Raw genomic sequence first — 13,845 nt, forward strand, 5'->3', positions numbered from 1 at the left:
GGTCGGGGAGAGGGAAATGCTCATGTCTGATTGTTCATTTCAGCTGGAGATAGTTTATGATACCATTTAATATATTGCTATTTATGGGAAAGCTAACATTTTTCTGTGTAAGCGGAAAGGACCTGTGAACATAAAGGTGTATTTTGCATCTGTGAAAATCAGTTAACACAAAAGATTGTTGTGTTTTGCACTTTTTTTAAATGGGAATAATAATTTTATTTAGGAAGTGTTCTGTGGGAGAAATCCTTTTTTTATTCCTGTAATTTAACTGTCCTACTGAAGCAAAAAGTTCCCAGAAGGTAAAAGTTCTGTATAATTTTGTAACTAGCTCTCCTCGTCAGCAAACTGCCCTGTGAAAATGAAGATTGAACATACAAACATAGAAACATAGAAAATAGGTGCAGGAGTAGGCCATTCGGCCCTTCGAGCCTGCACCGCCATTCAATATGATCATGGCTGATCATCCAACTCAGTATCCTGTTCCTGCCTTCTCTCCATACCCCCTGATCCCTTTAGCCGCAAGGGCCACATCTAACTCCCTCTTAAATATAGCCAATGAACTGGCCTCAACTACCTTCTGCGGCAGAGAATTCCAGAGATTCACCACTCTCTGTGTGAAAAAAGGTTTTCCTCATCTCGGTCCTAAAAGATTTCCCCCTTATCCTTAAACTATGACCCCTTGTTCTGGACTTCCCCAACATCAGGAACAATCTTCCTGCACCTACCCTTAAGAATTTTGTAAGTTTCTATAAGATCCCCCCTCAATCTTCTAAATTCTAGTGAGTACAAACTGAGCCTATCCAGTCTTTCTTCATATGAAAGTCCTGACATCCCAGGAATCAGTCTGGTGAACCTTCTCTGTACTCCCTCTATGGCAAGAACGTCTTTGCTCAGATTAGGAGACCAAAACTGTATGCAATACTCCAGGTGAGGTCTCACCAAGACCCTGTACAACTGCAGTAGAACCTCCCAGCTCCTATACTCAAATCCTTTTGCTATGAAACATATGGTCACTTGCTGCATAAAAGTTTCCAGCCATCAAATTAAACTTTTGGTTGTAACTCAACAATTTACTAATACCTTTCACAGAGAAAAGGAACCCATTCATCCGTGTGGAGTTTTTGAGTGATTTCAAAATGTCTCCTTAATGATACAGACAGTGGGCCCAAAGTGTGAGTCTAGATAGACATTTACAAATATTTACATTTGTTTTCAAGAGACTGGATTTTAAATTTTCAATTAAAAAGTTACAAACATGAAGAATGAATTATTCTTTCGATTGCTTCTGTAGTCTAGACCCTTTGTTTATATTCAAATTATCTTGTTTGCAAAGTGCAGTAATGGAACAATTACACAACAATTACCGATTAGAAAATGGACTGTGTTCAAATGCCAAACGTACAGTATGTACTGTGGTTTGGTGGATGGAAAGGGTTATTTGCCCAGATGAGGGCACAGGAACAAGTGCTGACAATGGCTCAGCTATTCTGAAAATCCACAGACCAGAAATAATGACTTCCTGACCAAGCTATGACAGCACAATTATGACAATCCTCCCTGACTATGCAGAAGATTGCTCAAGCCTATTCTACCCATACAAAGAGAGGATGGAATCTAACCCAGCCAATTACCATCGTATCAATCTCTACAGAAACAGTTTTCAGTAGTGTAAAGTGATCCCAATAATCTTCTCATAGATATGCAGAACACGGAACCTAGAACAGTATAGCACAGGAACACAATGTCTGTACTGAACATGATGCCAAGATAACTAATCTCACCTTGCCCGCAAATGATCCATATTCCCCCCCCATTCCCTGCCTATCCAAATGTCTCCTCCTCTCTCCCTCGCCTTGGTCTGCCTGGTCATCATGATTGTGGAATTTAATGCCTCTGCTATTACTCAGATCCCTTCTCATCTATTTTTCGAATACTTTTCTAATCTGGTCTATTCTACAAAACATTTAGCTCCCAGAACCAACCTTCATTACAAATACAAATACTGTTACAATTCTGCACTCTCATTACAGTTTGCTGTCGCACTCTTTCCATGTCTTCAGTGTTTGCATTCTTGTCCTTCTCGTTCATGGTCAGAATGAGGAAGTAGGAGGCTGGTGTTCATCAGTTAATTCTCTGAAATGAGATTATTAGTTGGTGACTGATCCTCTGGTCAGCTGTGTGGGCGAGAAGAAGGTGAGTCGCAGTGTTTAGCATGAGTTCAGCATTTCCGCTGGCTGCCGTGCCAGGACCGCATACAGACACGGTGTCATTTATCAGTTGCTCCACCTGCGGCCTGTCTACTGGGAGCAGACCCTGCCTTTTCAGGCTGCTCCCGACCTTGACCACCCAGCTGCGGGAGAATTACCTTCTCTCCCTCTTGCTCTTTATGATCAGCAATGTTCCTCTACTGCAGAAACAAAGAGCTGCAGGGGTTGATTTACACAAAAGAGCACAAAGTGATGGTCAAGCAGCAACTCTGGAGAACCCGGAAGCAAAGAGTAGGAGTGAACGGGTCCTTTTCAGAATGGCAGGCAGTGGCGAGTGGAGTGCCGCAAGGCTCGGTGTTGGGGCCGCCCAATATATATTATTGTTTACCATATATATTAATGATTTGGAAGAAGGAATTAGGAGCAACACTAGCAAGTTTGCGGATGACACAAAGCTGGGTGGCAGTGTGAACTGTGAAGAGGATGTTAGAAGGTTGCAGGGTGACCTGGACAGGTTGAGTGAGTGGGCAGATGCGTGTCAGATGCAGTATAATATAGATGAATGCGAGGTTATCCACTTTGGCGGCAAAAACAAGGGGGCAGATTATTATCTCAATGGGGTTAGGTTAGGTAAGGGGGAGGTACAGCGAGACCTGGGTGTCCTTGTACACCGGTCACTGAAAGTTGGCGTGCAGGTACAGCAGGCAGTGAAGAAAGCTAATGGAATGCTGGCCTTCATAACAAGAGGATTTCAGTATAGGAGTAAAGAGGTTATTCTGCAGTTGTATAGGGCTCTGGTGAGACCACATCTGGAGTATTGTGTACAGTTTTGGTCTCCTAATTTGAGGAAGGACATCCTTGTGATTGAGGCAATGCAGCGTAGGTTCACGAGATTGATCCCTGGGATGGCGGGACTGTCATATGAGGAAAGATTGAAAAGACTAGGCTTGTAGTCACTGGAGTTTAGAATGATGAGGGGGATACTTATAGAAACATATAACATTATAAAAGGACTGGACAAGCTAGATGCAGGAAAAATGTTCCCAATGTTGGGCGAGTCCACAACCAGGGGCCACAGTCTTAGAATAAACGGGAGGTCATTTAAGGCTGAGGTTAGAAAAGACTTTTTCACCCAGAGAGTTGTGAATTTATGGAATTCCCTGCCACAGAGGGCAATGGAGGCCAAATCACTGGATGGATTTAAGAGAGAGTTAGATAGAGCTCTAGGGCCTAGTGGAGTCAAGGGATATGGGGAGAAGGCAGGCATGGGTTATTGATAGGGGACGATCAGCCATGATCACAATGAATGGCGGTGCTGGCTCGAAGGACCGAATGGCCTCCTCCTGCACCTATTTTCTATGTTTCTATGTTTCTATGGATAGTCTGAAGAAGTCCCGATCCGAATGTTCTCCAGAGATGCTGCCTGACCCGCTGGGTTTCTCCAGCACTTTGTGTTCATTAATAAGTTCTCCCCATAACCCCTGACACCCATACTAATCAAGAATCTGTCAATCGCTGCCTTAATTGACTTGGCCTCCGCAGCCTTCTGTGGCAAAGAATTCCACATTTCTTTATGCTGCTGTTGTGCTGTATCTAAACATTTCAAGATATTAACAAAGGTCTTTCATGCTTTTCCTGCCTCACCACCAATCCAACTACCATTGGGTTCCTCCTTTGCTCCCTCTTTTCACCACCCTCTTTCTCCTCTACTCCCACACCTTGATATAATTTTATTAAATTGGCTTCAGTAGCTTCTTTCTCTACACCACCAGTTTCTATCGTCTGCTGTTCTTCTGCTGTTCTTTTTGTCCTGTCTGCCCACTGATTCACTTTCTGGGAACTGCTGACAAAGTAACATACCCAGTCCGTACAAGTGGAGCTGCTGCAATATACACACTGTTTTGTGTATTCTATTGGTTGTACACGTTAGTTAGTTGTCCCTGATCTATCCATGTTATGTCTCCCTTTTCATGAGTTTATAACAGCACCTACCTCCCTCAGCATATCTATTCACGGGACACTATCCAAATTATTTGGGCATACCTAGAAATATACTGGGAAGGTGGCACAATGGGTCAGCTAGTAGAGCTGCTACCTCCTTAATAAAACTTGTGTCCATCTGTGGGTGACCAGTCCTAGCTATGGGGGCTGCTGCCAGCTGTTTATCTGACCTGGATGCTGTCCTCATTAGGTCGATGATCTGGTTGATCTGGTCGTCGGAAAGAGTGCGTTTGGCTGGGGATTCTGCCCATTCACATTTTCCTCTCTTATTAGGGCACCACCTTCAGCCATGGCAGGGAGGCCACTGCTGTAGCACATCATGTCATAAGGTCATAAGTGATAGGAGTACAATTGGGCCATTCACCACATTAAGTCTACTCCGCCATTCAATCATGGCTGATCCATCTCTCCATCCTAACCCCTTTGCCTCGACATCCTTTGCCTTTTGATGTCTAGTGCAACAGTCCCTCGCTAAGTGTCCGAGTTACTGGCCTATAACGCAAGTTCTCTGTGTCCTCGTAGCAGCTACATTCACCACAGCCACCTCTTCCCTCTCCTCCACTCTATCTCCCCATCCCATGATGCTATTGCAGGGTTGGTCGATCTTGCAGTTATTCCCAAGTCTAAAACCTTCTAGTGGGCAATGCTCAGCCCTTCCTTCAGCACTTTCAGGAAGACTGGATCTTCCCAACCAGGATTATCTGCACCCAAGTGCAATATTTATGCTTGGCATAATTCAAGACAGGCTCGTCAACTTTCTGAACCACTTAAATTATCATTCCCCAATTACTCTCACATCCCCCTTTCCCTTTGATATCTATCCTCATTACTGGCACCCACTAGTTACCCATGCATCATCCTGCATCCACTGGTCAATATTGTCCCACATATTCCTTGCTTTAACCAACGCGTGTATATCTTTTGATAAAAGAATCAAAATAGAAGTCGGTTAGAGCTTGAGCAATTCAGTAGTGGCAGAAATATTGTTGTGAATATGTAAAGATTTGAATGCAAATTTGTTAAAAGGGATATAGAAGAGAATTGGGTAGGTGGCATTAAGGAGGAGGGTTGCAAAGGATTGGTCATATTGATTCATTATACAATTACAACGTGCTTTGGGTTCATGTTCTCCAAGGCTTCTTGGCATTTACAGATGTGCTATTCATTGGTGATAACTTTCCAATAAAGGTAACCTTCATGTTGATCTATAACAGTAATTACATCCGGGAATCTATCTCTTTGGATTTCCACTCACACAGGTTAATTGGTCTGTCAGGTTCATGAGGAATGTCGAGAGAATTCTGATAATTGTAATTGTAATTAATTTATTAGCCAAGTATGTAAAAACATACAATGAATTTGATTTGCCATACAGCCATACCAAAAAAGCAACAAGACACACAACTACATAAAAATGAACATAAACTTCCACCACAGCGCACTGTGATGGAAGGCAATAACGTATTATCTTCTTCCCTCCTTTTCTCCCGCGGTCGGGGCAATCGAAGCTCCCGCAGTCGGGGCAATCGAAGCTCCCGCAGCCGGCGATCAAAGCCCTTTCGTCAGGGCGATTGAAGCTCCCGTGATCGGGGCGCTGCAGTTGGAGCTCCCGAAGTCGATCCTCAGCAAAGGGACCGCCTGCTCCACGATGTTAGGCCGCAGTGCGGACGGAGATACGATACGGAAAAAGTCGCATCTCCGTCGAGGAAAGAGATTTAAAAAAAGTTTTCCCTCCCCTACTCCCCACATAATACAAAACTAAAGAAACACTAAAACGTAATTTAACAACAGACTAAAAACAACAAAAGTAGAAAAGGACAAGACAGACTGTTGGTGATTCTGCCATCGTAAGGCATCATAATGGTAAAATTTGGATCCAATGGAAGTTAAATAACAAACATTTGGAAATGCATAGAGCAGCTGAAATGAATTCACAATGTGCATTGTTTAACATCTTGGTCAGACTCTAACCACATTACTTTAATCTCATTTGGATTAGGTACTTGAGCATTGTGACTGGAAATAGAGATGGATGTCCAATCCGAGGGGACAAGCTACTGGATCTCATATACATTGACATTGTTGGGTTAAAACAACTCAAGTCAGTACTGGGATCATCCTTCACCCACTATAGGTAAGACTGTATGACATATTTATTCTTCCGCTCATTTAGTGATAGTAAACAGCAATATTCTGCAGTTGGAGATTTTAATCTGAACGCACTCTAGGTTTAATCTGGTCTGCAAAATCTTTGCACATGCCATCTGAATTTTGAGTCACATTTTTGGCCCTGCCTTCAATTTCTTCCCCTGGGTAGCTTGACTGAAGGAGTTCAATTTTAGTGAAAGCTGATGGTGTGAAACATAAATATAAGAAGCATATGCTCAGCAGGCCAGGTGGCATCTGTGGAGAAAGAAACAGTGGTTAGCCCAGGTCAATGCCTTTTCATCAGATCACGGATGTAAAAGTAAGGATAAATTTGACACAAGCATTAGAACTCATGAAGACATTGGGCTTAAAAATTGAGGAACAGAATGAAACAACAAAAATAAATTCCATTATGTTGGAGGTTAAACAAATCATCAAATGATATGTGTTTCCACCAAAACAAATCTTGAAACAATGAGGAATCAAGTAATTGTCAGTTTCCTTTGCGCATGCATGTACTGACATTGCAAGTTATCTGTCAACTAGGGAGACAAAGACATTTTGAATAAATAGATAAAAAGAAGGGAAGTGATTAGCTGATGATCTAAGTGATCATGATCAGCTGAGCAAGTGGACTGAAGAATGGCTAATTGAGTTGATTACAAATAAGTACGAGGTGTTTCATTTCAAGAAATCTAATCTTTTACCTAGAGTGGGGGAATCAAGAAACAAAGGACATGGGTTTAAGGTGAGGGAGGAAAGATTAATAGGCACCTGAGGGGCAACTTTTTCACGGGCTGTAGTGAGTATATGAAACGAGCTGCTATAAGAGGTCATTGAGCCTAATACTATAACAATATTTAAAAGACATTTGGAGAAGTGTATGGATAGGAAAGGCTTAGAGGGATATGGACCAAGCATGGGCAGGTGGGACTAATGTAGATGGGACAGCTTGGCCAGCATGTCAAAATTGAGCTGATGTGGCCTGTTTTCATGCTGTATGACTCAATGATGTCCTGTACAATTTGAAAGCCATGGACAGCACAGCCTTTATCTCAAATATTTTAAGCAATACCTGAACCACTCATTGACTGGATAAGCTGAGCAGGTCTAGCCATTCCTTTGAGAGGAATTGACAGGCCCTGTCTGTGCTGATGCCAAGACCATCACTTAAGACCATCACTTATCCCATATCTCTCCTTTCCCTGTGTATCCAATGCCTTTCCAAAAGTATTTTAAATGCCACAAACGTATCTGCTTCAACCACCACCACATGTAAAAAGAAATTGCCCCACACATCCCCTTTTAACTTTGTCCCTCTCATCTTAAAGCTATGCCCTCTGGTATTTGATTGGTAAGATTCTGACTGTATACCCTATCTGTGCCTCTCATAATGTTATATACTTCAATCAGGTCTCCCGCAACCTCTGGCATTCCAGAGAAAACAATCTGTCCAACCTCTCCCTTAAACTAATACCTCCTAATCCAGGCGTCATTCTGGTAAACCTCCTCTGCTCCATTTCAAAAGCCTCCATATCCTGTGTCTAAATGATCCATTCGCTACCCAATGGGAGTAAATTCTATTTCGAAGAATTCTCTCCAAAAGAGTTTCCCTACCACTGATATGAGGCTCACCTGCCTATAGTTCCCTGGATTTTGTCCAATACTCTTCTTAAATAATAGAACAACATTAGGGTGGGTGAATCACCTTCAACTGGGGAAAGGCCTTTGACATAATGTTACACACCCACTTGTAGAATGTGCACTCCAAAATGGGATTCAGAGAGAGAATCAAATAGCACAGCTCTACACTGGCCTCTGTCTGAATGCCGATGGATGAAGTGACATCACGGACTGGAATTAGTCACTCAAAAGAAAGGTATTTTTATGGTGCTGCAGGAAAAAAGTGATGGTGGATCATGTTGAATGGTTCCCTGGCATACTGTCAAAGTAATGTGGCCAAATGATAGATCTCCTGAAAATTCCAACAAGTACTAGCCTCTCCTAGCTGGTGGTGAGGCTTGCCTTTCCTTTTAGATCTTTCATGCACAGCTGAAGACTTAATCCCCTCTGAATCTGCACTCACAATGGCCAGAGTGCATTGTTATCCATCCCCTTCTGGAGTTTGTGATTGCCACAAAGATCTGGAAAGGAATGCAGTGTCTTTGACGAGGTTGATCCTGAGCCGCTGCAAAATACATGACTGAGCTCTATTGGTTGTAAGTAAATGATCTGCATGTGAAGAAAATCATGCAATGTCCTGCATTACATCATTGCACCTTTTAAGAATTAAATACATTTCTGAAAATGTTTAAAAAATTGAATCATACCATCCAGCATAGATTAAGTAATTAAAAAATTAAGCAATTTATTGACTGTTGCTTCATACAATTTTTAATGCTGTATTTTCCATGGAAGCTGTTTAGAACAATTTAAACTGCAGTGTTCATGTTCATTGATTTAAAAAATCTACAAAAAATTGAAATTGCCTGATTCATAGTTTAGAACAAAATTATTTTATTTACTTTGAAACTGACAAATAGTTCAACTGAATCCAGAAGATCAAGCTCATCTTACTCATTGGCTAAGAATGTGGTTTATAATTCCATGTTACTATTTTTATTATTTCTCTAATTCTTTCTTAGCTGTTTGTTGAGGGTTCTTGATTCTTTTGGAACTGAGCCTGAATTTAACCATGCCGAATATTCCAAACTAAAAAATCATGGGTCACCATGGGGAAAACTCAACCTATTTCCGAAGCAGTTTTGCAACATGTTCCGTAAGTAAATGCACTAATAACTGACCGTGTGCGGACATAGCGCCGACGGAAGAGAGGCCGAAGCAAAGAAGTCTAAACCAAAGAAGCGAATGGAAACAAGGCCGAAACGCCTACTTAACCGAAAGGATGGGACGCCTAAATGCAAACTAACCGATAGGGCGGGACGCCTAAAAGCCAAAAAAAACAAAAAGCTGCATCGCCTAAAAGCAAACTTACCGAATGGCCGCTCTGTCGAAACGCCACCTACCCGAAAGGCGGCGTCACCTACAGGCCAACGGACCGACTGCCGCTCAACAGAAAAGTCCAATAACGGACATGACGTTGCCGGGGGGCGGGACTTGTCAGCGATTGGTCCAGACCCCTGCGTCCATCTTCCCCTCCTCTCTCTTCCCCTCCTCTCTCTCCCCCCTTCTCTCTCTCCTCTCTCTTCCCCTCCTCTCTCCTCCCCTCCTATCTCCCCGCGATTCTCTCTCTCCGCTTTCAACTTGGTGTTTGGGTTCAGATTGCCCAGTCACCTATGGCTTGTGTGGGAAAAGGACCCCCATGCTCTTGTCTCCCCTCTTTTCTCTCTCCCCCCCCCTCTCTCTCTCCCCCTCCTCTCTCTCCTTCTCTTTCTCCTCTTCTCTCTCACCTCTTCTCTCTCCCCCCTCTTCTCTCTCCCCTCTCTCTCTCGCTTCTCTATCTGCCTCCTCCTCCTTCCCTTTCTCCCCCGCTTCTCCCCCTCTCTCTCTCCCCTCTCTCCCTCCCTCTCTCACTCTCATCCCTCTCTTTCTCTCTCTCTCTCTCTCTCCTCTCCCCCTCTCTCTCTCCCCTCCCTCTCTCTCTCTCTCTCTCTCTCTCCTCTCTCTTTCTCTCTCCCCTCTCTCTCTCTCTCTCTCTCCCCCCTCTCTCTCTCCTCTCTCTCTCTCTCTCCTCTCTCTCTCCCTCTCCCTCTCTCTCTGTCTCTCTCTCCCTCCCCCCTCTCTCTCTCTCCCTCTCTCTCTCTCCTTCTCTCGCCCTCTCTCTCTCTTCCTCCCTTCTCCTCCCTCTCTCTCTCTCTTCTCTCTCTCCTCCTCTCCTCCCTCTTGTCTCTCTCCCCCCCCCCCCACTTCTCTCATCTCTCTCCCTTCCCCTCTCTTGTCTCTCTCCCCCCTCTCCCCCTCTCTCTCCTCCCTCTCTCTCTCCTCTCTCTCTTTCCCTCTCTCTCTCTCCTCTCTCTCTCTTCCCCTCTCTCTCTCTCTCCCCCTCCTCTCTCTCCTCCCCCCCCTCTCCCTTCTCTCCCCCTCCCTTCTCTCTCTCCCCCTCTCTCTCCTCCTCTCTCTTATGTTAGCATTCATAGCAAAAGGATTTGAGTATAGGAGGTTCTACTGCAGTTGTACAGGGTCTTGGTGAGACCACACCTGGAGTATTGCGTACAGTTTTGGTCTCCTAATCTGAGGAAAGACATTCTTGCCATAGAGGGAGTACAGCGAAGGTTCACCAGACTGATTCCTGGGATGTCAGGACTTTCATATGAAGAAAGACTGGATAGACTCGGCTTGTACACGCTAGAATTTACAAGATTGAGGGGGGATCTTATAGAAACTTACAAAATTCTTAAGGGGTTGGACAGGCTAGATGCAGGAAGATTGTTCCAGATTTTGGGGATGTCCAGAACAAGGGGTCACAGTTTAAGGATAAGGGGAAATCTTTTAGGACCGAGATGAGAAAAACATTTTTCACACAGAGACTGGTGAATCTCTGGAATTCTCTGCCACAGAAGGTAGTTGAGGCCGAATGGCCTACTCCGGCCGCAGGGACACAGGGGCAGAGTAAATCGCTTTGAAAACATGGGGGACACACATGTCTGCATGACAACAAACAATTTTATCTCCTCCCACTTCCCACTTCCCTCCTCCCCCCCTCTCCCGACAACAAGAAGCACATTATTACTGCCTTGTTGCTTGCGGAACACACACAAGCTCCCACGCACGAAACAGGCAGCATCTCTGGAGAGAAGGAGTGGGTGGTGTTTCGTGCCGAGACCATTCTTCATACCTGAAGAGTGCGTCTGAAGAGTCTCGACCCGAAACGCGACCCATTCCTTCTCTCCAGAGATGCTGCCTGGTTTGTGCGTGGGAGCTTGTGTGCGTTCCGCAAGCAACAAGACGGTAATAAATAAAATGTGCTTCTTGTTGTCGAGGAGGGGGGGGGGGGGGGGGGGGGGGAAGGGGGAGGAGATAAAATTGTTCTTTGTCATGCAGACTTGTCATAGACCCGCCAAAGAATGTGTGTGTGTCCCATGTTTTCAAAGCGATTTACTCTGCCCCGAGCCATCTGTCCCCGCGCCCCGCGGCCGGGGTGAATAACCCGGTGTGGGTGTCAGGGTCCGGGGGTCGGGAGGGGAGGAATCACCCTGGTGTGGGGGTTGGGGTCCGATGGCGGTGCATCGCGGTCAGTGACTGTGGGACGCTCTCGCAGACGGAGAGAGAGAAGAGGGGAGAGAGAGAAGGAGAGAGAGAGAGCGAGGGGGAGAGGAGAAGAGAGAAGGTGGAGACTGGAGCGTGGGGTTCATTTTCCCACACAAGCCATAGGTGACTGGGCAATCAGAACCCAAGCACCAAGTTGAAAGCGGCCGAAGGTGCGCATCCCTCGGGACAGCCCCCACTCTCCCACGGCCACCCTCCGCGGGCTGCGGGTCGGGTGGAGCAGAGGTGTAGCACAATGTTCATCCCTTCACAGTGATGTGGACGCGGGGGTCTGGACCAATTGCTGACAAGTCCCGCCCCCTGGCAACATCATGTCCGTTATTGGACTTTTCAGTTGAGCGACAGTCGGTCCGTTGGCCTGTAGACGACGCCGCCTTTCGGGTAGGTGGCGTTTTGACAGAGCGGCCATTCGGTAAGTTTGCTTTTAGGCAACGCAGCTTTTCGGTTAGTTGGCTTTTAGGCGTCCCGCCCTTTCGGTTAAGTAGGCGTTTCGGCCTCGTTTCCATTCGGTTCTTTGGCTTCGACTTCTTTTGCTTCGGCTTCTCATCCGTCGGCGCCACGTCCGGGTACCATAACTGATCGTTCATTTAGTGAACCTCAAGTAAAATGCTGAGCAATCTTTCATTGATTTCTCCTGTAGCACTGTGCAAATATTACAAATTATAGGTTATACTCCTTCTTTATTATTTCTGCAAAAGTAAATTTATAATAACAGGTATTTTTAAATCGGCGTAACATATTAAGCTTACTTATATTCTGCCGCTTATGTTTTGGCTCCATGGTGTATTTCAAAAGCAAAGGATTAAGATGTTAATATTTCAGTTTGGAGAGGAAGGCAGATGCCAGGTTGAGAAGCAGTGTAGCAAGATATTTCTGTGAAATGCCTGCACATATACAACCAGGGGCACCGCACGATTGGCAGCCTCGCCAGCAGTCTGGGTTTTTTCATCTATTTTTTATTTTTAGTGTGTGTTAAAAGTCTGTGTAAATGTTCTCAGTTTTGTTTTATGTGGGGTGATTGGGAGGGGTTGGGGGATATTCTTTTTTTCAGTTTATTTTCTTGCCGGAGATGCGATTAATTTTTGGATTGCATTCTGGGCACTCTGCGGCCTACCATCGATGGAGTTGGAGGCCTCCTCAGACTGACTGGGCCTCACAGCGGTGCGTGGACTTACATTGGAGCCAATCCCTTGCCTGGGATCGCTCCAACTGTGGCCTGCGGACTTACCATCAAGAGCTCGCAGTCTCGGGAGAGGCTAGTCGGGAAGCTCCAACAACGCAGGGTCAGATCGTCCGGCGTGGGGGAGCTGACATCCCCCAATGCAGGAGCTGATCGCCTCGATACGGAGGCACAAAACGCCATCGGCTACGGAAGTCAAGATCGTCCCGTCAATTGAGGGCTCGAAGCCCCCGACTGCGGGAGGCCTAAGGGAAGAGATTAACTTTTTTTCACCTTCCATCACAATGATGAATGTGGAGGAGGCACTGTGGTGGATGTTTATGTTAAAATGTGTTTTGTGTGTTCTGTTGCTTTTTATTTGTACGACTGACTTGGCAAATGAAATTCCTCGTATGTTGCAAAACATACTTGGCTAATAAAGTATGATTGTGATTGTGTTTGATTATATGGGTGCAACTCACGAGAGAACTTTGTGGTCTCAAACCTAATCACTACAACAAAGCATTCAAGGAAAAAAAACAAGAAAGCATGAACTATATTTTCTCGGCAGCCAAGTCAAATTGAGTTGTACTCTAATGAGAATACAAGGCCTTGTTCTGTCACTAAAACATAACAGAAAAACGTATGCATTAGACGCATTTTGGAAAGTAGAGGACACCAGGTTTAATTATTGCCAATCCTGGCCCACTTGGCCTTTGAGCATGGCCACACAGTAGAAGTCTCCAGTGCAATGGATCTTGTGGTTACAGTGGGTAAGTGTGGTCATGGGAGTAATAGGGAGCCAAGTATGGCAACAGGACAACACAAGGAACTGCAGATGTTGGAACCTTGAGCATGGCATAAAATGCTGGAGTAACTCAATGGGTCAGGCATCATCTGTGTAGGGAACAGATTGGCACCATTTTGGGTAGGGACCCTTTTTCAGACTTCAGAGTGAAGAAGGGTCCCAACCCAAAATGACACCTATTCATTGCCTCCACATATGCTGCCTGACCCACTAAGCTAATCGAGCACTGTGTGTTTTTCTCAAGTATGGCAGCAGGTTGGATTGATCATGATCCAGGCCAATGGAAATTAAGGTAG

At 45.0% G+C, this 13,845-nt stretch overlaps 1 protein-coding gene and 1 long non-coding RNA gene across 4 annotated transcripts in view; one reads left to right on the top strand and one right to left on the bottom strand.

Annotated features, from left to right (window-relative positions):
• The window catches only part of LOC129712590 (alpha-1,6-mannosylglycoprotein 6-beta-N-acetylglucosaminyltransferase A-like), an 88,466-nt gene that overhangs the window by 50,171 nt on the left and 24,450 nt on the right, over positions 1–13,845 (top strand). For all 3 annotated transcript variants that reach the window (XM_055661143.1, XM_055661124.1, XM_055661133.1), the window contains exons 10-11: positions 6,208–6,342; positions 9,002–9,135. In XM_055661143.1, the coding sequence (XP_055517118.1) occupies positions 6,208–6,342; positions 9,002–9,135 (269 nt within the window). The remainder of the gene's footprint in view (positions 1–6,207; positions 6,343–9,001; positions 9,136–13,845) is intronic.
• LOC129712604 (uncharacterized) lies at positions 5,519–8,956 on the bottom strand. Its single transcript, XR_008726098.1, has 2 exons — positions 8,443–8,956; positions 5,519–6,611 (listed from the first exon to the last, which is right to left on the bottom strand). It is a non-coding gene; the product is annotated as an uncharacterized LOC129712604 (long non-coding RNA).

The sequence above is a fragment of the Leucoraja erinacea genome, chromosome 2 (genome assembly GCF_028641065.1).
Source record: "Leucoraja erinacea ecotype New England chromosome 2, Leri_hhj_1, whole genome shotgun sequence".
In the NCBI taxonomy this organism is placed as follows: Eukaryota; Metazoa; Chordata; class Chondrichthyes; order Rajiformes; family Rajidae; genus Leucoraja; species Leucoraja erinaceus.